This window comes from Cotesia glomerata, linkage group LG6, assembly GCF_020080835.1.
Source record: "Cotesia glomerata isolate CgM1 linkage group LG6, MPM_Cglom_v2.3, whole genome shotgun sequence".
NCBI lineage: Eukaryota > Metazoa > Arthropoda > Insecta > Hymenoptera > Braconidae > Cotesia > Cotesia glomerata.
The window spans coordinates 3,391,385-3,411,778 of NC_058163.1; the positions used below are offsets into that span (position 1 = coordinate 3,391,385).

Here is a 20,394-nt window from a genome sequence, read left to right on the forward strand (position 1 = left end):
TTATTATTTATTACTTATCACTTATCACCTTCAAGTATCTTACTACGCTTCTTCATATATAAATTCATCTGAGAGTAATCTGTTAAAGTTGTGCGAATTATTTCGTAAAGTATATTTGGCCATTCTTTTTCCAGTGATTGTAATTTTTGGATTGCGTCAACTGTCTGATCAATGTAATTTGATAAATGAATTTTACCTTTATGTCTCAATATTAAATCATCCTGTAATAAAAATAATTATTCTTTTAATTTTTAAATATTAAATATTTTTTTAATTTTATTCAGGAGATTTTTCTCAAAATAATTTCCCAAAAAAGAATATTTTGTCCTATAAAATTATTAAAAAAGAAAAAATTAATTTTTTTACTAATTAATTAATGTTATTAATTAATATTTTTTTAATAAGAATAAAATTTTAAATATTTCTTTTGAACAAATTATTTTTTTTCAGAGTAAACTTAAAAATAATTTTAAAAAAATACTTGGGTAACATTTCCACGTCTCCACTGTAATGCTTCCTTAGCAACAACATTCCTTAAAGCAGGATCGCTGTTAAATAAAAATTGTTTGGCAGTGATTTGTTCTCCATTAAGTCTCTGAACTTTTTCAAGGTGCAGTCGCTGCAACAAAGGCTGTAGCAATGTTTCAGGTAAAGACCACATCACAATGTCAACCAATCCAGAATATTCTTTGTTCGCAGCCTCAATTTCACCTGGACTAACCTAAGAAGACTCACTCATTAAATATAATTTAAATTTTTCCCATAAAAAAAAAAAACTAAAAAATTCGACAGCTTAAACAGAACTAAATTCCTTCAATTTAAATTTATTTCCTTAAATAACTTTGTTGTACAGCGCATTGTTTGTCCGTTGCAAAAATCAGAAAGGAATAAAAATAATTTTTCTTATATTCTTCTTATGGAAAATCAAAAAGTGCAATGCGGAGCATTTTAAAATTAAAATTTCAAATTTATTTTTTAATCTTTACCAAACTTTTAAGCCTGATTAAAAAAAATTTTTTTTTTAAGGGGTTATACGCAGTTGCAAAGCTAAAAAAACAACATTTTTTTATGAATTTTTTCTAGACACAGTTTTTAATTATCAATTACAAGTGATGGTTATTTAAATAGAGCCTACTTTCAAGAATACAATAGCGCGTCAATCATGTAAAAATATAAATGTGCACCGCTCCTGTAGAAGATGTTCTGAACGACCTCTAAAAAAAAGGCGCTTGGCGGTGATCTCCATTTCGGTGGTTTGGATTATCTGAAATCAAAAAATAAATAATAGTTTAAAAAAACTAAAAGCACGCTTTTTATAGAAAATCAAACTAAAAAATAGAAAATAAATTTAAATTAAGAATAGTGTTAAAAATTTCAATAAATATAAATTAATAATAGTGTAAATAAAAAAAATGTATTTTATTTTAAAAAAAGCGTGAGGTGCATGGTGTCAATAGTTATAAATATTTTATTGACAGATATGAGTAGAGTGATTATCATTTTGATAATATCTTAAAAAGCACCCCACGCTTTTTTTAAAATAAAATACATTTTTTTTTATTTACACTATTATTAATTTATATTTATTGAAATTTTTAACACTATTCTTAATTTAAATTTATTTTCTATTTTTTAGTTTGGTTTTCTATAAAAAGCGTGTTTTTAGTTTTTAAACTATTATTTATTTTTACTTTTAGTTTGGTTTATTTATAAAATCGTGATTTTTAGTTTTTAAACTATTATTTGTTGATTATCAAAAATATTCAGGCGCGCAAATTACCCACGGAGAGTTACATACTGACATACTGACATACTGACATACAAGTGAAGCTAATAAAAATAATTATTTATAAATATTATAAATACGGGGAATCAGAGTTCGATTTCGGAGAGCGAGCCTGAGAAACGGCTACCAGAACCAAGGAAGGCCGCAGGCGCGCAGATTACCCACGGAGAGTTACTGACATACTGACAAACTGACATACAAGTGAAGCTAATATAAAGCGTGTAATATGGTGAATTCTTCTACAGGATGGATTAATGCAGGTATTGGACGAAGGAATAAGAAAAATTTTGATTTTTGACAAAATGGCCGTCTATTTGTAAAAAATTTTTCGTTTTTGTTGAAAAACAATTTTCCAAATTGTTAAAAAAAAATAGTAATAATTTTTTTGAATCTTATTCCTTCGTCCAATACCTGCATTAATCTATCCTGTAAAAGAATTCACCATATTTTTTGATTTCAGATAATCTAAACCACTGAAATGGAGATCACTGCCAAGCGCCTTTTTTTTAGAGGTCGTTCAGAACATCTTCTACAGGAGCGGTGCACATTTATATTTTTACATGATTGACGCGCTATTGTATTCTTGAAAGTAGGCTCTATTTAAATAACCATCACTAGTAATTGATAATTAAAAACTGTGTCTAAAAAAAATGTTGTTTTTTAGCTTTGCAACTGCGTATAACCCCTTAATTACTCTAACATAAAGATATACTTTGCATAGACTGAACAATTTCAAATTAGATTTCTTAATCAAGGAAAAATTTTCAAAAGTTCTGTCATGAAAACAAATCGCGTTGCTAATGCCAAAAGGGTGTATCTTAAAATATACGTCCTTTTGGCTTTAAGAAAAAAAATTCTTAAAGCTAAAAGAACATATGTGAAAAAATATGTCAAAGTAAAAAAATGATTTTTGGAAATTGAACTTAAAATACTATCTTAAAATCTTAATCACGTCCAGAAAATCTAAATATCTTAAAATTTGGTCACAGGAATTCAGAACAATAATTTAAAACTACATATTAATTCTAGTTAAACGTTTCAACCTTTTATTATTTCGTCCTTTTGTATACAAAGGTTATCATTTTTATGTTTATTTTTAGTTGCTGAGGAAGTCCTAAGGACAGGACGAAACGTTCAACTAGAATCAATACGTAGTTTGAAATTATTGTCCTGGATTTCTGTGACCAAATTTTAAGTTAAAACACTATGATAGCCGAATTTTTTTAAACAGTCAATTTTAGTCAGAAGTTAAAATCTTTATTTTAATTTTTTTCAGTGAATTTTTACAAAATAAGAAAAATTTAAGATTTAAAAAAAATTCTGATTTTTTATTTTTTAGTCTCACTTCTAAAAATTAATTTTTTGTTAGATGTCGACATTTTAAAGTCTTTAGAAGCTACTTTGATTATTTTTTAACATATGCTCTTTTAGCTTTAAAAATTTATGTTCTTAGAAATTTTTAAAAATTAATTTTCTAGAAACCCGAGTCTTCAAAAATTCTATAAAATTTATAGGATAAACTGAAATCCATAGAACTTTATTGCTCTAATTCATGATTGATTCTAATTATGCTATCATTTATAATTTATCATATTGATAAATGTCTATATTTATAGTTTTACATGTACTTTATTCTTTTTTTTCTATACCTTTGCCATCTGGATTTTGCCTCGGCATTTAAATTTGAATAAATAAATAAAAAAAGAGCGTATGTTGAAGAAAAATTTTTTACAAATAAATCTAATCCAATAGTTAGATTTTTACAAAAAGAAACCAACCTCTTTACCATTGATGATTCTGAGGCCCCAGTGGGACAGCCTAAAAACAGCATATACCCTCCAGTTCTTCGAAATAATCGGATTGCCCTCAGCTTCTATCTGAATACTCGTGAGCCCTTGAACTTCAGCCAGCGCATTTAGCTGCCCTAGATGACTAATATTAGTCTCCTTGAAAATAAAATGCTGCGCATTCGAGAACCTCATTTTCAATTTGTTCAAAACAGTCGCGACGCCGTTGAACTGAACATAGTTGAATTTTATCGTGTTAACATCATTGGCCTTCACCGAGTCCCAAGACCGGTCTATGTACCTTAAAGCACCTTGTCCATAGACATTAAGACACCTTCCAACAATTTCCACCAAGTAGTCGCCACCTGAGCAAAAAATCATCAAAAATCCCATAAAAAAAAAAAAACCAAGTATCTCCAAACTGACCTTGCTCTTTCTCTTTAGGCGCGTTGAACTGAACAGGAACAACAGGTGTAGCTACTGCCCTGTGTTTGACTCTAGCAGTGGCTGCTCGGTTGCTCTTGTAGCTCACAATCTTCTTCACCTGAGCGCTCCTAACCCTTCCTTTTTCATCATCCGAGTCCAATTCTTTGCTAGCCGTCGAACTCTGGCTGCTAAATTCCTCCCTGCTGTCCAAACTGTTAGCCTTCTTCATCCCCGCCAGATTAATCTGCCGGTAGCTGAGCTGCCTCCTGGTGCTCCCTTGCACCAGGTTATAAAAACTCCTGGAATCTGTCGCCAGTTGCAATGAATATTCATTTCTTCTCTCTTTTTTCTTTATTTCTTCATCACCGAAGCTGTAGATGTTCTTGGATTCTTCAGACTTTTGACTCCCTAAATTGAGATTAGTCTTTATCAAATGGTTCCTCAGCGCGCTTTTCAAGCTCTCGTGACTCTCCGAACTTTCCAGTTCGCTGTCTGTTGTTTCGGTTTCATTTGAACCTTTTCCGCCATTGCTACGCAGCAAAAAAATTGGAAAAATATAAGTTTAGGTAGAAAATTTTAGAATTTTCATCTAAAACTATTTTTTACTAAATCTAGAAAAATTTTTTTCAAGAAGAAAGTTACTGTGAGGACAATTTTGATTTCAGATAAAAAATGAAATTATTGAAAATTTCCAACAAATTTATTTCTTGTAATTTTCTTCAGAAGAAATTTTTTCTCTCAGTTTAGAAGTAACAAATTTTACGATAATTAAATTTTAAGGTTCTCTAACACGTTTTGTATAATTTTCTCTAAATTATTGGACTTTTTAAGTCTCTTGCTAGAATTATTTTTTGAATAAAATTTACGCAAGTAGATCATAAAAATTATTAAAGGATCATTCTGGTTTGTAACTTTTGAAAAAAAATTTTTTTTTCACATTTTTCGAAAGTATATCTAAAAGTATTGTGTTTAAATTTTTAAGTGATCGGACCACTGTAACTATATCATTTTACGAGGTTTATGTGGATGTTCGAGTGGAAGAAAATAAAATTTTTGAAAAGGCTGGAGGAATTTTGTATGGTACCGGCGTCGCTGGTTGACTTTAGGTAAAATTTTTTCTTAATTAAAAAAACTTTAAACGCGTTTATCTTAGAACTATGTTTTTCTGGTTTACGTAGATGATATCTCCGATACCACTGACCCGATCTTAATGAAATTTAAACCACATATTCTACATAGCAGTAGCTATAGCATCAGATCCAACCAAATCAAAATTTTCATTTTTGCTATTTTTTTTTTTTTAGGACTACAAAACTGTGAAAAAAGCCTCAATTTTCAGTTTTTTAAAAATTTCTTTTGTTATTTATCAATAAATATTAATATCTGTAGCTGATGCGAGCTACTTATATATTGAAGGTAAATAATTTTGGTTTTAGTGTTTTAGATGAGCCGCTATCAAGTTATCACGCACGCGAGCTTTATACCAACGTTTTGTCAGAGCTCCGTTCACCCGTTGTTTATTCATATAAAAAATATCTAAAAAGCTGAATAAATTTTATATCAATATCTATAATAGTTTCTGTGTAAAAAAATAATGAATATTTCTTTTTTTCGAGCGCCAAAACCAGAATTATTCCTTTTCTTCTCAAAATTTGCTTTTTTTTTTAATCTAAAAATTTATTTCTTTACAATTTTATCTTCAATATTTAACATTTTATTAATATTTTACCAAAAATTCCTCTAACTTTCATCAATATACCTCTTCCTAAGCAAAAAAATTTCCCATTTCTCCGGGGAATCCCAGAACTCAGCGCCATCTACCCTAAACTTTCCCAACTACATCCTTTATCTGCCAATAAAAACCCGTATTTACTCCTGGAGCGGAAAAAACATGAAAATAAAACTTCTGCTCTCTTTTTTTTTATAATTTCACAATTTTATAATAATTAGCATTCATAAATTAATTATTAATATTTTAAAAAATAAAGTTAGATATTTTTAATGTTATTCAACAGTGCGCGTTGAGTTGAATAAATTTTATATCAATATCTACAATAGTTTCTGTGTAAAAAATAATGAATATTGCTTTTTTTCAAGCGCTGGAGCCAGAATGATTCCTTAAATAAAAAGTATAGTTATTCTATTTAATAAAAATTAATTTTCTTACCGTGTACTGCTAATATTGTCCTTGTTATTGACATTATTATTAACATTGAACCTGCAATTAGTAATATTATTGATAATCGGGACTAAAATCGGCGGGAGTTTAAAATCCAGCGCCAAGTTCAGCTTCCCAGCCTCGTTTCCTTGAAGATTGTGCCTGGAATGGAACAGAGTATCAGTAGAGTTGCTTCTTCTCTTAAACTGGATCTTCTTGGCGTCAATCTTGTCGTTGTTGATGGAGGACAAGCTTCCGAAGCTCGGTTTCTGAGCGTGTCCCAAGTTGGAAGCTTCCTCGGCCTTGATCTTCACTGCGTCGAACTTAGTGCTGTTTTGCAGGTTCAGTCCACGGACACGCTCATTCTTGATATTGCTGTGCTTGTTCGCGCTGGATGTTAAGCACTTGGTCTGGGACCGCAGAAGCTCCCAGTTTTTTTTCGCGTTTATTATCACTTCCTCGCGGCGGACGTTCACGCAGACCTGGGTACTCAGGTCCAGGAACGCAGAGTTTGACTGCTCTTTGGTGAGTCGCCAGGCCATCGCTGCGCGACGGACTTGTTCGTTGATCTGCATTGTTGAGAGAATTTGCAGGTTTGGTAAGTACGAGACCAGGAAGGATATACAGTCTGCGTTTAAGGTTACTGGGTTGCCGTCGATTGTTATTTCCCGGATTTCTAGGGCTTTTGCTAGGCTACCCATGTCTTCGATTCTGAAAAATAAATTTTTGTAAAATTTATTTGTGTAAAGTTTATTTTTGTAAAATTTATTGTTGTAAAATTTAGATTTGCGGAAAAATTTAAGATTTGATAAATACAGTATATAATAATAATAATAATATAATAATGAATATAATCATTCAAATTTAAATTAAAATAAAAATCCATCGGGTAGAACAGTAAGAACTTCAATTTCTTTCATGAAATTCTTGTTCCAAATTAGGTTATGTTATATTTTATTTTATTTTCTTTATTGCATATAACCTAAGAGCCTTTTAAGGCCAATAAAAAGGTTACAAAAAGATACATATAGTGATTCTGATTTGCACAAGTAGCCAAAATACAATAATATATATAAAAAATTACGTTTGATATTATAAATATGTAAATTATATAAGATTCAATAGTATAAAATTAAATATATATATCATAGCATCAGGTAACATTAATATATTAATTAAAATAATGATAATGTGTGTGTATGCTAGCATTACATGATCAATATACAAGATGTTGGTACATTATAGATTTATATATACAGATTACAAGCAAGTATACATACAAACTCCTAGTAATGTTATATACTTAATAAATAGAATAATTCATAATCAAATCGTAATAAATAATAGTTTATGAGCTTAAATATTATTTGTGGATGTAAATGTAAATGTAGATGTAGATGCTGGAGAATGGTGGTCTGTTTGCCTGGAGTTTATGACAATGGTTGCAAGTTCTCTGGCACTAGTACGCGAAGCAAAGTCGAGCAGATCAATATTCCTACATTGTTGGGCTATAGTATTGCATGCATTGATAAGTCTATTGATAGGTGACGAGAGCGTGAAATTAGGTACTCCTCTGTCGTGGTGGATATAAAGGCTGATCGTAGCGTAATGATCTATTAGGAACTAGTATTGGAATTCGTTCAAGAAGTTTGGGGCAGTCAATTTCATTAGATAGAATACGAGAGATTAGAAGTATTGATCCACAAATCCTTCTTTCTTCCGATGTTAATAGGTTAGCATCAACACACATGGTTAGATAATCAAATCCTCTGGCTGGATAAATTCCAGACTTTTTGAAGGAAAAATGTTTGACAAATTTACGCTGAACTTTCTCAATAATATTTATATGATTCCTATAAGTTGGTGACCAACTTAACTGGATATGTCATCAGTTAAAAAGTTATACGCACTTAAAATTACAAAAAAATAATTTTTTAATAATTTAATTTGATGAAAAAATTTAAGATTTGATAAGTACAGAATTACAATAAATCAAATTAAAATTAAAATTAAAAATCCAGCGGGTAGAACAGTAAAATCTTCAATTTTTTATATCGAATTCTTGTTCGAAATTAGGTTATGTTATATGTTATCAGTTAAAAGGTTATCCGCACTTAGAATTACAAGAAAATAATTTTTTTTTTAATTTTTGTAATGGATATATTCAAGTATATAAAACAGAAAATTTTATCAAACAAGTGTTTTTAAAATAATATTTAAAAAAGCCTTTTTCTTAAAATTGTCTTTTCAAAGTCATGGAGTAAAATTAAACTGATCTCTAATTTTTTAATTTGACTATATTCTTCAGTAAATTATTTAAAATAAAAGTCCTAATTATTGACAGGGGTCCAAATATTGACACTGAATTATTTTTAAATATATTTAATCATCTGTAATAAGAATAATTATCATATAAATTTTTATTAAATTCTAATTAATTAAAAAATTGAAAAAAATTACTATTCAAAATATTAAATATTAATTATTAAAAAAAAATAAAGAGCACCAGTTCATTAACCTAGCTTACGAGCGTCTACTTTCTTAACAACTTTGGTAAGAAAAGCATTTTTTTTAAATGCCGAGTTTAAATTAATTTCTTCATCTAATTATATGATCTTTTTTTTTTTTTAATTAATAATATATGAAAAATTTATAAAATTGAATAATCGAAATTAATTGTATGCTTTATAATATTTAAATAATGGGTGTCAATAACTAGTTAATAATTTTTAAGTTGAATCTCATATTGACAGCCAGTTGACAGCGCTATGACGCCTTTTTTTTTTTACTTTAACCTAAAAAATTTACTGTAAAAGTTTAAACTCTTCTGATTCAATAAATTATTTTTAAATCAATTTTTATATTTTTAAAAGTAATTAATCATTTATGGAAATTATTATTAATAAACTTTGATAATATTGATAACTTAATAATAAGTTTCGATAAATAAAAATAAGCAGATGATTCGACGCATGCGCAGTATAGGTGTCAATAATTGGGGCTAAGGTATGTCAATAATTAAATCAATCAGTTTTTTAACCTTTCAATAATTGGCGTATCCGGATAATCTATTTAATTCTTTAAAATTAATTAGTAAATATCACTGATTATCATTTAAAAAAAAGAAATTGATTAGTAAAAACATTACTCGAGACATTACCACAAACAAAATTCAACGATATTGATATTTGATTGCTTAAAAAAAATCAAATCATAACTTTGTCTCTTATAGTGTCAATAATTGGGGCTCAAAATTGCATAATTAATTTAATTGCAGTACTCACTTATGAATATCATTATTACTGAGGTACAATTTCTGCAACTGAGGAGTCTCACTAAACCCCAAGAGCTTCTTAATCTTATTCCTTTTCAAATTAAGCTCTTTAAGCGCGAGCAGTCCATGAAAATCATTGAATCCAATGACCTTGACATTGTTCCCCGCTAAATTCAACACCTTCAACGAAGACAAGTTCTCCAAGCCAGTGATCTGGACAATTTGGTTCCCGTGAAGGTCCAGCACCTCGAGTTTAATCAGCGACCTCAGCCCTTCAATTTTTTTGACCCGGTTCTTACCAATTAGAAGCACCCTCAAGTTCTCCAACGGGGCCAGGTCGTAGATCTTCTCGATCTGGTTGTCATATAGGTCCAAGAAGACCAGCTTCGTCAGCTGTGAGAAATTCTGGCCCTCTATTCTCGACAATAGGTTGTGCTGCAGAGACATCAGCCTCAATTTCGGCTCACCGACAATGTCAGGAAAACTGGTGAGGCCTCGTCGGTCCAGACAAATTCTGTCAGGATTTTTATCGCGTTCTGCGGGAGTTCTTGATGCTACCACGGTGGTGGTTTTATACCCACTGTCACTGGTGGATTGCTGCTGTTGAAGAGCCACGACATCGCAGCCTCCGACTTCTGTATCATCGAATCCGTAAGTTGAACTAGTTGGTCTAGAAATTTTATTTTTGGTTAAAAAATTGGACGGTATTTTAAATTTTGAATTTACTCACGTCAAAGTACCATAGGACCGCTTGGTGGTTAATTTACTGGGCGCAGGAGCACCAGGAAGCACTGGAAGCGCTGGAGCTATCGTGAAAAATTTAGTGTCATCCTGATCACCTTCTTCACCATTTATTGTCGACGAAGTTACTGTCGCTGATTTTCCGCACAAATTGAATGACAATTTTTTTCCCTGGAAAAAAATTATTATTGTCAAATATAATTATAAAATTTTTATAGCAAACATTGAAAAATTTTTTTTAATTACCCAAGCGGTACAAAAATTTTTTTGGTGATGTTTTGTTGAAGTTGACAATTATATATTTCTGACTTGTTAAATAAAATCTCCCAAAAAGTCACCATTTTATTTTGTGACGCTTAGGTATTTAATTAAAAATATAAAAATTTTATTTATAAAATTGGATAGACACCCTTATTAAAAAAAAAAAGATTTAAAACGATTCGAAATGGCTCAAAGCGATTAAAAACGATTCAACTTGACAAATATATAAATATGCATTTTGCATGGGTTGAATCATTTTAAAACTTTTTTTTTTAATAAGACAGTTTTTCAAACTTTCTACATAAAAAGTTTATTATTTATATTTTTTTGTAATAATTTTTTTGAAAAAAAAAATTGTTTTTTTTTAATATTTTCAAATTTATGCATGTCAATTTTTTTGTCATTATTTATTTGTTAGAAAAATTATCAAATATTTTCTAAATTAATTTTCATTAAAAAATTTTCAAATTTAAAGTAATAATTATCCTCTTAAAATTATCTGAATTATTTATTTTAATTTTGAAACTTCTCAAACTTGAAATCAAACTTATAAAAAATTTACTGTAATACCAAAATTTATCGACGTCGAATTTGTAATTTTTTTTTCCGTATTTTCTTCTATGTTAAATTAATAAATAATTCATTAAGATCTTTTTAAAATTACCCAAAAAAAAACACAAAATTTTTACACACTGAACGCCATTTTCAGGTACAATTTCAGTAACCATACACTACCGCCACCTACCGGAACTTAAAAAAAAACTAAAAATTATAACCTATAAAAATTCTAGATTATCAACTATAAAATATAAATTTTTTTAATAAAAATAAAAAAAGAATTACAACGAAATGAAATTGAAAAATTATTTTAAAAAACTAATTTATGCATAAGAATTTTAAAAATTAATTTTTATTTTGAAAATTACTGAAAAATTTAATAAAAAAAAATTAGAGAAGAATTTCGCATGACAATTTTCATTAAAAAAAGTATAAAAAAGAGTAGTCACCTGTGATTTATTATTGCTAATTGGCATTACATAACCACGTCAATGTCTTGATCCAGTACTTCCTGAACAGCCAGTAAAAATCCACTAAAACTCAAAATCAATCGCCTGAGTATTAAATTTATATTTGTTTGTCATTGCGCTCTTGCTCTTGCTTCCTCTCTTTACAAACAATAATGATAATAATAAAAAAAAATAACAATAATAAATATTTTTTACTATTATCATTAGAAAATTGTCAGATTTTCTGACTTTGTCCATTGTTTTATAAAACAAATAATAAAAAAAATACAAAATTACAAATATATATACTGAATATTTACAAACAAGTCTGTCATTTATTTCACTTGTTTTTAAGCTAATTACACTTACTATATATAATTTGTTATGCGCGTTGTCAAAACAAAATTTTCGCGCGAAAAATTTGAAGTTGTTATTCTGCGCATGCGCGAGTAAGCGCGTGCGCTTAGGTTGCTCAGATGTTTGTAAAATATATATACATGTGTGTAAAAAAATAAAAAAAGAGTAATTATTCAAAGATTGTTGTAATTAGTAACATAATTTTTTACAAATAATTAACCATGGTTTTATTAAACTTTATACGGCAATTTAACAAGCCGAGGATTATTATCAGCAGCAATAGTTTGATGTTAAAAAATAATTATGCTGTTGTAGCTGGTAATTGACTTTTTTGTTATTTAGAGGTTAAATTTTATTTATATTAATTATTTATTTATCTTTTACAGATTGGAAAATTTTATATAGATAATTATTAATAATAAAAAAATATGAAAATTAATTTAGCATATATTTAATAATTAAACAAATTTTATAGCAAAAAAAAATTGACATTTAGAAATTTTAAAAAATAAAAAATGCAATTTTTTAAAAATAATTTTTTTGACCAAATTTTTTTAATAAATAAAATAAAAAAATTGTTAAATGATTGCTAAAGTTAATGTCATTGAAAAAATTTATTTCATTATTGTGAGAAGAAAATTTTACAACTAAAATTTTGATATTGGAATCAGCTGACAGGCATTTTTTTTTCCTTTATTAAAAAGTATTTTTTAAGTTATTATAAATTAAATACGAGCTTATGATAATAATTATAAAAATGTCTAAATAAATTTTTTAATGACACTGAAGTTGACAGATATTAGAAATTTTTTTATAATTTAATTTATAGCAATGAAATTATCATGAAAAAAATTTAATAAAAAATCCACATGTGAAAATTGAAAAAACATGACATGAAAGTTATATAGTAGTCATTTGATAATTTTTTAATTTTATTTAACAAATAAATCTATTCTGAAAAATTATTTTTAAAAAATTGCATTTATAATTTTTTAAAATTTCTACATGTCAATTTTTTTTTCTCATTTTTTTTGCCATAATTTATTTGTTAAAAAAATTCTAAAAATTATTAAATATCTGCTAAATTAATTCTCATTAAAAAAACTTAGTGGAAATTTTTTAAAACATTTTTTTATTGTAATTGATTTTTCATAAAAATTGAAAAAATTGTTAGTTGTCAGCTAATTTCAGTATCATATTTTTTAATCTATTTTTCAATCTAAAAAATTTTATGATTGAAGAAAATTATTAATTAAATTTGAAAAACTTCTTTTCACTGTCAAGAAAATATTTTCATTAAAAAATTGACTTAAAAAATTTTTTTTGTTATTCTATTTTTTATTATTTTGAATAAAAAAAAAATTTGATTGTTAAAAAAAAAATTCTAAAAATCATTTTTATGAATAAAAATTTTTTAGAGCTTGAAATTAAACAATTACTAAATAAATGAGCATGAGAAAATTGAAAAAAAAATTCCATTAAAATTTTTTCAAATCTTGTACCTGTAAAATTTTTTTTGAAATAATTTTTTGAATAAGAAAAATCCTAAAAATTGTCAAATTTTTTATTTTATTCCTATAAATTAATTACCAAAAAATTTTTATAGCTGCTTCGCTGGGAAAAGTAAAAAAAGGAAAAAAAGGAATGGGACCTGCACCAAAAGTCGAGCTTCCTGTAGAAACTGACGCTCACCGACTAGTAAATTACGTCTGCGGTACAAATCTTCTAAAAGAAGGAGGCGAGGACGTGAAACTAAAACCCGACTCAGAATACCCGGATTGGCTGTGGAAGATCCACGTGGGCAAGCCCAAGACTCTGGAGGATCTGGATCCGAACACCAAAGCCTACTGGAGGAAGCTCCGCAAGCAAGCGATTAGGACCAACAACCAGAGACTAAAGCACAAAACTTTGGGTCCATTCTAAAACAAAGTCTTATTTAATTTAAATGTTGAGCAAACTTGAATTTTGTAAAATAAATACTGGATTAATTGTAATTATTTGTGTGCTTTGATAACTTGTTAGTCATTGTCATTGCCATCGTTACTCATTGCCTTGAGTCTTTAATCGGCTTACGTTTTGATAAGAGTAATGACATTTTAATTGTTGTAATATTTAACTTGTAAATAAGGGTGTCGGCGGAAGAATTGTTTATGGATAAATGGATTAAGATAATTTTAATGTTGAGATGTCAATCGCTCCAAAGAGATTATTTATGTAATTTTTTCAAAATGGGTTATTTTATATTAAGGTAGTTGTCGTGGTTAAGGCATACCGTCAGAAAATTCTAAATTTTTGTATACTTATTAAAGACATGATGATACAATTACCCTTAAAATTTGAAACTTATATCCCGAGATGAATTGAATTAAAAATTGGATATTTAACATTGATTGCATACGCTCTCTGCAGTTCTGTACTAGTTTCTTAGTAATAAAAAAAAAAACTCAGAAACTTTCAAAAAAGTGATAATTTTTTAAGGTATTTATGGTGAATTTAAAAAAAAAATGATGAAAATTAATTTGCAGATATTTAATAATTTAAAAAAATTTTTATAATAAATTATGGCAAAAAAAAATTGACTTGTAGAAATTTAAAAAAATTAAAAATGCAATTTAAAAAAAATAATTTTTAGGGACAAATTTGTTTCTTAAAAAAAAATTTAAAAATTGTCAAGTGACTGCTAACTTTAATGTCATCAAAAAATTAGGAAAACGGTTGACCTTAAAGGTAAACCTTGCAAATTTCCGCTAATTCCATACTTAAGCGCTCTAAATTACACTTATTACATCTTTGAGCTCTTCGAGCTCAAAAGTCTGATGGAAGTTTACTAAGAAAGGGTACTTGGATCTCCTTAAGTGACAAGCTAAAAAAATAAAATTTAATTTCATTTAAAATTTAATGATTTCTAGAAAAAATAACTTTTGTATTGCTTTTTTTTTCTTGTAAATAAAAAAATCATTTTAGCGACAAATTGAAAGATACTAAGGTAATATTTTATATTATGTTTAATTATAGAATATGTATTATCTGGACAACCGCAAAGTCATTTCCACTTGGAAAATTTGATATTAAAAGGACAAATGAATTGGCATCAGAATAAAGTTAAAAACATTTTTAACCATACAAAAAATTTCACGTATATTGTTAAATATTGGCAAAGTATGGGTTGTGAAACTGTAGATTTTAAATGTTTCTTTAAAAAAACGTCTAATATTGTTATGTCGGTTTTACGAAATTTAAAGTTTGATGGTACTATCATTCCTGCACCATTTAAACTTGTCAAATTATTTGAGACTGAAGATGGTAAGCAATTTAAAAAGAAACAATATTAAGTAGAATTAATGGTATTGATTAATTTTTGTTGACAATTTTACAACTTGGAGAAGTACCAAATGCTGCGATTGATCGCTTGTTAGCTGAGACCACGATCATGGATCTTCGTGCTGTTGATGATGAAAGAAAATATCCATAATAAAATATCAATAAACTTCCAGTAAATCTGGTAGACTCAACGATCGTTACTGATGAAGTTGCTACCAGAAATAACGACACAGTTCCCGAACCTTTTGATGTCGAGCTTCAACCTGGTGATGCACATTCATTATTGGCTCTAGATATTAATACTATCGGAGCTAATGAAGTAATTGGTAATAATATATTGATGAAGAAGCTATACGCAACTACGATAATAACAACGAAGAAGCAGCAGAAGAAAATAGCTGTGAAATATACAGAATAGAAATAGAATGTTTAATCTGTTGAGAACAGGCACCAACTGAACTCTTCTTAAATGAAAAGTCTTGATGAGTGTAATAATGTCGGGGTGAGTTTATATCTTTGAAAATGTTAATAGTTCACGAGATACAAGGTGATTTTTTAATTATGTATCTAGAGATAGAGCATTTTCAAATGCAGCCTCAATACTTATCATAATAAATCGACTATCGGTGAGAATAAAATGAAACCTTGAAAAGGCATAAAAACTAGTCAAGACCTTTGCAATATGACACTAAATTTCACTAAAAAAAACCAATTTTATCATGTGACTATCCGGAAAACAAAATTTATCTTATTCTTTTAATAATATAATATAATTCTTTATATATAATATATATTTTTGAATATATTGGTTGGTCTAATGTCGAATAAACACACATTCATATCATGTTAAATTTATAGTGTTTAAGAAAATATTGATATGAGAAATTTTAGCGATGAGAAATTTTTGTCATGAGAAATCTTACGAGATTAATAAAGGCGGGGAGTCATTTTAGAAATATTTTTAAAATATTATTACAGAAGAATATGAATAGAAAGATAATTTTTAATTGTTATTTTTGAAGAAATATAATAATCATCATAATAATGGATGGAATTATTGATACTCCTGACATACTAAGCTTATTCGAATTCGCTCCAGCGGGTCTAACCGTAAGACGCAACAGATTACTAAAAACATCCAAATCTAAAAAGAACTACGTAATACATGGTCCACTGAATAGACTAGCCACTCTAGTGAATTCCCTTAGGGTGAAATTGAGTTCTACGGAGGTTCATACGGCGCTTTCATCAACAACACTAGAAAACATCTACTGATCATACCAGAACACTAATAAATACAATTAATCCTTTTTTAATTTCTGCCTTCTCCCCATCTAGCATTTGCAAGTTTACTTTTGATTTTCAATTGTGATTTTATCTGTCCCCCTCACCATCATGTAATAATATTGTTTGATTCAATATACAACAATAATAATTCACAATCGTGAAGATACTCTTAAAATGATCTATAATCTTGATATAAATCAATAAATTAATCATTACCACCGTTATCTAAAATAAAATCTAGTAGATAATCACACATGTCGATAAACCCGTCGTTAACAACCACACGACATAAAATATCCCATCGTACACCTTAGAGTTATTAATAAAAATTATTCCGGGTTAATAATCCGCGTTTATGCAACATTTACTGATCAACTATTATTTAATATGAGTGATTTACACGTGTAAATACTCGAATTATTAACAAGCCATTAATGAACAATTTTATTATTATTTATTGTTCATGATAATGCGCACTGCAAGATAGCGAATTGTATAAATACGTGGTGATTACTATGATTAATCATTACCAAGAACTTCTTCAGTGTGAACAATACTTTAAAGGTACTTTCTTCACTTATTACTAGGCCCTAGATTTTTGTCGAAAATATTAGTATTGTGTTTTTATAAAAAAGTTTTTTAAAGTTTAATTTTTTACAAGAAATTTCTCTTATAATTTTTTTATACGACCAATATTTTCACTGTAATTCCACAATTATAAATAATAAATGATTCAAATTTTTGCTAATTATAAAAATTTCAATTTAGAAATTGCGGCTTTCCTATTGGTCTTAAAAAAAATTATAAGAGACAATTTTTTTATTATCAAAAAAATTATCACTTTTTTTTTTTTACAAATTAATTAAATTACAATTAGCAATAAAAAATTTTTTTTTGTTCTAAGATCAGAATTTTTGTTAAAAAAAATTAATTTGTATAAATAAAATTTTAATAATTTATTAACAAAATTGTTAAAATTCATGTAATAATTTTTTTTATAAAAAAATTGAAAAAATTTTTTAATAAATTATAATCAAATTTAATTTAGCAGATAATAATTTTAATTCTTTTGACATATAAATTATGGCAAAAAAAAATAAAAAAAAAATTGACATAAAAATTTAAAAAAATGAAAAATGCAATTTTTTTAAAATAATTTTTTTTGTTAAATAAAATTAAAAAATTGTCAAGTGACTGCTAACTTTGATGTCTTTAAATTATAAAAAAAATCAATTTTGTAAAAATTTAGACAAAAAAGTTAAATTTAGATATTTTTTTACAATTAAAAATATTAATATAAAATTGATTGATATTAATATTAATATTGAATTTAATGAATGAAATTTAATAAAAACTTGATAAGTTGGCACTGAAATTTTAAATATTCTAAAAAAAAAAAATTGTCATTAAAATTAGAATTACCAATTTTAATTGTCATTAAAATTAGAAATAGTAAACTATAAATTTTTTAAATAAAATTTTACAAATGGACCAAGCAATTTTTTTCATATATATTCAAAATTATTATTTTTAAAATTAAATTATTAAAATTTTTGAATAATTATTCAAAATATTTTTTAGATGCGTGTACTAGCAGTAATCGCTGCACTTTACTTGGCAGCTTGCGCTGCAGAAGAAGGGAAGATAGTCTGCTACTGGGGTAGCTGGTCAGTCTACCGCCCGGACGGCGGAAAATTCGAAATAGAGAACATAGACCCTTACCTTTGCACACATCTGATCTACACCTTCGTCGGATTAGATGGCAGCGATGTAAAAATCTTGGACCCGTGGCAAGACACCCCTAATGACTACGGCAAAGACGGGTTCGGAAGGTTCAACAAGCTCAAGCTCAAGAACCCTGCCTTGAAAACTCTGATAGCAATCGGCGGGTGGAATGAAGGATCCACCAAGTACTCACAAATGGCAAGCGATCCTGGATCCAGAGAGCGCTTCGCTGATAACGCAGTCGCGTTTGTCAAGAAGTGGGGCTTCGATGGGTTCGACCTGGACTGGGAGTACCCGGCCCAGCGAGGTGGCTCGCCGAACGATGTTAAAAACTTCGTCAAGCTTGTTAGAGTCCTGGGGAAGAAATTACACAGTCAAGGGTTGTTACTTTCTGCTGCTGTTGCTGCTGCGGAATCTTCAGCTTCGCAGTCTTATGATATTGCTGAGATGAGTAAATACCTGGACTTTATTAATTTGATGGCCTACGATTTTCATGGGTCCTGGGAACCCATAACGGGACTCAATGCACCTTTACATGCTGCTTCTAGTGATTCTTATGATGCACGGGGAATGAATTCTGTGAGTATTTTATAGTCTTTTATCTGAAAAATAAAGGAGACATTTAATTATTTTTTTTTTATTTTTATAAAAAATCAATTGTAAAAATAATTAAGGCAAAAGCCTTAATTATTGAAACTATAAGAGACAAAATTATGATTTCATTTTTTTTAAGCAATCAAATATCAATATCGTTGAATTTTGTTTGTGGTGATGTCTCAAGTAATGTTTTTACTAATCAATTTCTTTTTTTTAAATGATAATCAGTGAAATTTACTAATTAATTTTAAATAATTAAATAGAGTATCCGGATACACTAATTATTGACAAGTTAAAAAACTGATTGATCTAATTATTGACATACCTTCGCCCCAATTTTTGACACCTATACTAAGCATGCGTCGAATCATCTGCTTATTCTTATTTATCGAAACTTATTATTAAAGTTTATTAATAATAATTTCCATAAATGATTAATTACTTTTAAAAATATAAAAATTAATTTAATAATTATTATTTAATTCTTTGAATAGTGATTTTTTTTCAATTTTTTTAATAGAATTTAATAAAAATTTATATGATAGTTATTCTTATTACAGATAATTAAATATATTTAAAAATAATTTAGGGTGTCAATATTTAGACCCCTGTCAATAATTGGGGCTTTTACCTTAAAACTTTATAAATTTTCAGGAAGCAGCAGTAAAATATTGGTTATCCAAAGGCGCACCAAAAGAGAAACTAATCCTCGGAGTTCCAACCTACGGTCGCGCATTTACTCTCTCAAACCCCAGCGACAACAAAATCGGCGCCGCTTCTTCAGGGCCTGGAACCGCTGGACCCTACACCCGGGAGGCAGGAATGCTGGGGTACAACGAAATCTGCGTAATGCTGAAAGAAAACGGCTGGAACGCCAACTATGACCCAGAAAGAAAAGCCCCCTGGGCCCACAAAGAGAACCAGTGGGTCGGATTCGACAACAAAGAGTCGATAAAAGCCAAGGCTCAGTTTGCTAAAAAAATGGGCCTAGGTGGCGCTATGGTCTGGAGTATCGAGACTGACGACTTCCGCGGCACCTGTGGAGAAAAATATCCACTAATTAAAACTCTTCGTGTTGTTCTGCGTGGTGGTAAGGAAACTACAGAGAAGGGAACTTCTGCAGGAACTACGGTTCCAGACGGTTCCAAAGGAACTACTGTTTCAGGTGGTTTCACAAGAACTACAGTTCCTGGAATCAAGGTTCCACGAACAACAGTTTCTGGAACCAATGTTTCAGGAACAAACGTTCCTGGAACCAAAGTTCCAGGAACTGAAAACTCAGAAGAAAACACCTGGACTCCTGAAAATGGATCTCCAATTACTCCTTCACCGAGTCCTAGTGGCCAGTGCAAAGAAGAAGGTTTAATTAGTGATCCAAAATCTTGCGGATTTATCAAGTGTGCCTTAAATGACCAAATAGAGTTCGACGAGTTTCCAATGCCGTGTCCACCAACTCTATGCTTCGATCCTAAACTAAAAATTTGCAACTGGAGAAAAAAAAAACAACAAAAATATTAATATAAACTTGAAATTAAACGCTATTTATTTAATTGAATAGTTGACGTAGTAACTCTGTAAACATTGAAAATATAATTTATCTTATCAGACTCACCTGTTGTATTTATTATATAATATTAAACTGCTATTATTCATAAACATGTTTACAC

At 28.6% G+C, this 20,394-nt stretch overlaps 3 protein-coding genes and 1 long non-coding RNA gene across 6 annotated transcripts; 3 read left to right on the plus strand and 1 right to left on the minus strand.

Annotated features, from left to right (window-relative positions):
* Window positions 1-17: 17 nt before the first annotated feature.
* LOC123266515 (leucine-rich repeat-containing protein 49) lies at window positions 18-11,914 on the minus strand. The gene is made up of 8 exons (XM_044730795.1): window positions 11,441-11,914; window positions 10,162-10,343; window positions 9,442-10,101; window positions 6,167-6,868; window positions 4,000-4,529; window positions 3,565-3,938; window positions 482-721; window positions 18-221 (listed from the first exon to the last, which is right to left on the minus strand). Exons 1-8 carry the CDS (start codon window positions 11,465-11,467, stop codon window positions 18-20), a joined length of 2,919 nt encoding a protein of 972 aa, XP_044586730.1. The 5' UTR covers window positions 11,468-11,914.
* LOC123266551 lies at window positions 4,917-5,542 on the plus strand. The gene is made up of 2 exons (XR_006509798.1): window positions 4,917-5,105; window positions 5,436-5,542. It is a non-coding gene; the product is annotated as an uncharacterized LOC123266551 (long non-coding RNA).
* Window positions 11,915-11,941: 27 nt separating the features above from the next.
* LOC123266542 (39S ribosomal protein L54, mitochondrial) lies at window positions 11,942-13,791 on the plus strand. Its single transcript, XM_044730843.1, has 2 exons — window positions 11,942-12,115; window positions 13,404-13,791. The coding sequence occupies exons 1-2, from the start codon at window positions 12,019-12,021 to the stop codon at window positions 13,718-13,720; spliced, it is 414 nt and encodes a 137-aa protein (XP_044586778.1). The 5' UTR covers window positions 11,942-12,018; the 3' UTR covers window positions 13,721-13,791.
* A 2,363-nt stretch (window positions 13,792-16,154) lies between these two features.
* On the plus strand, window positions 16,155-20,332 carry LOC123266523 (chitotriosidase-1-like). 3 transcript variants are annotated; one of them, XM_044730808.1, is made up of 3 exons: window positions 16,155-16,969; window positions 17,987-18,709; window positions 19,382-20,332. In XM_044730808.1, the coding sequence occupies exons 2-3, from the start codon at window positions 17,987-17,989 to the stop codon at window positions 20,243-20,245; spliced, it is 1,587 nt and encodes a 528-aa protein (XP_044586743.1). In that variant the 5' UTR covers window positions 16,155-16,969; the 3' UTR covers window positions 20,246-20,332. The 3 variants fall into 3 exon arrangements, with proteins under 3 accessions (XP_044586743.1, XP_044586745.1, XP_044586744.1); XM_044730810.1 differs by lacking the exon at window positions 16,155-16,969 and having other exon boundaries at window positions 17,961-18,709; window positions 19,382-19,919; window positions 19,950-20,332; XM_044730809.1 differs by lacking the exon at window positions 16,155-16,969 and having other exon boundaries at window positions 17,961-18,709; window positions 19,382-19,916; window positions 19,947-20,332.
* Window positions 20,333-20,394: the final 62 nt, after the last annotated feature.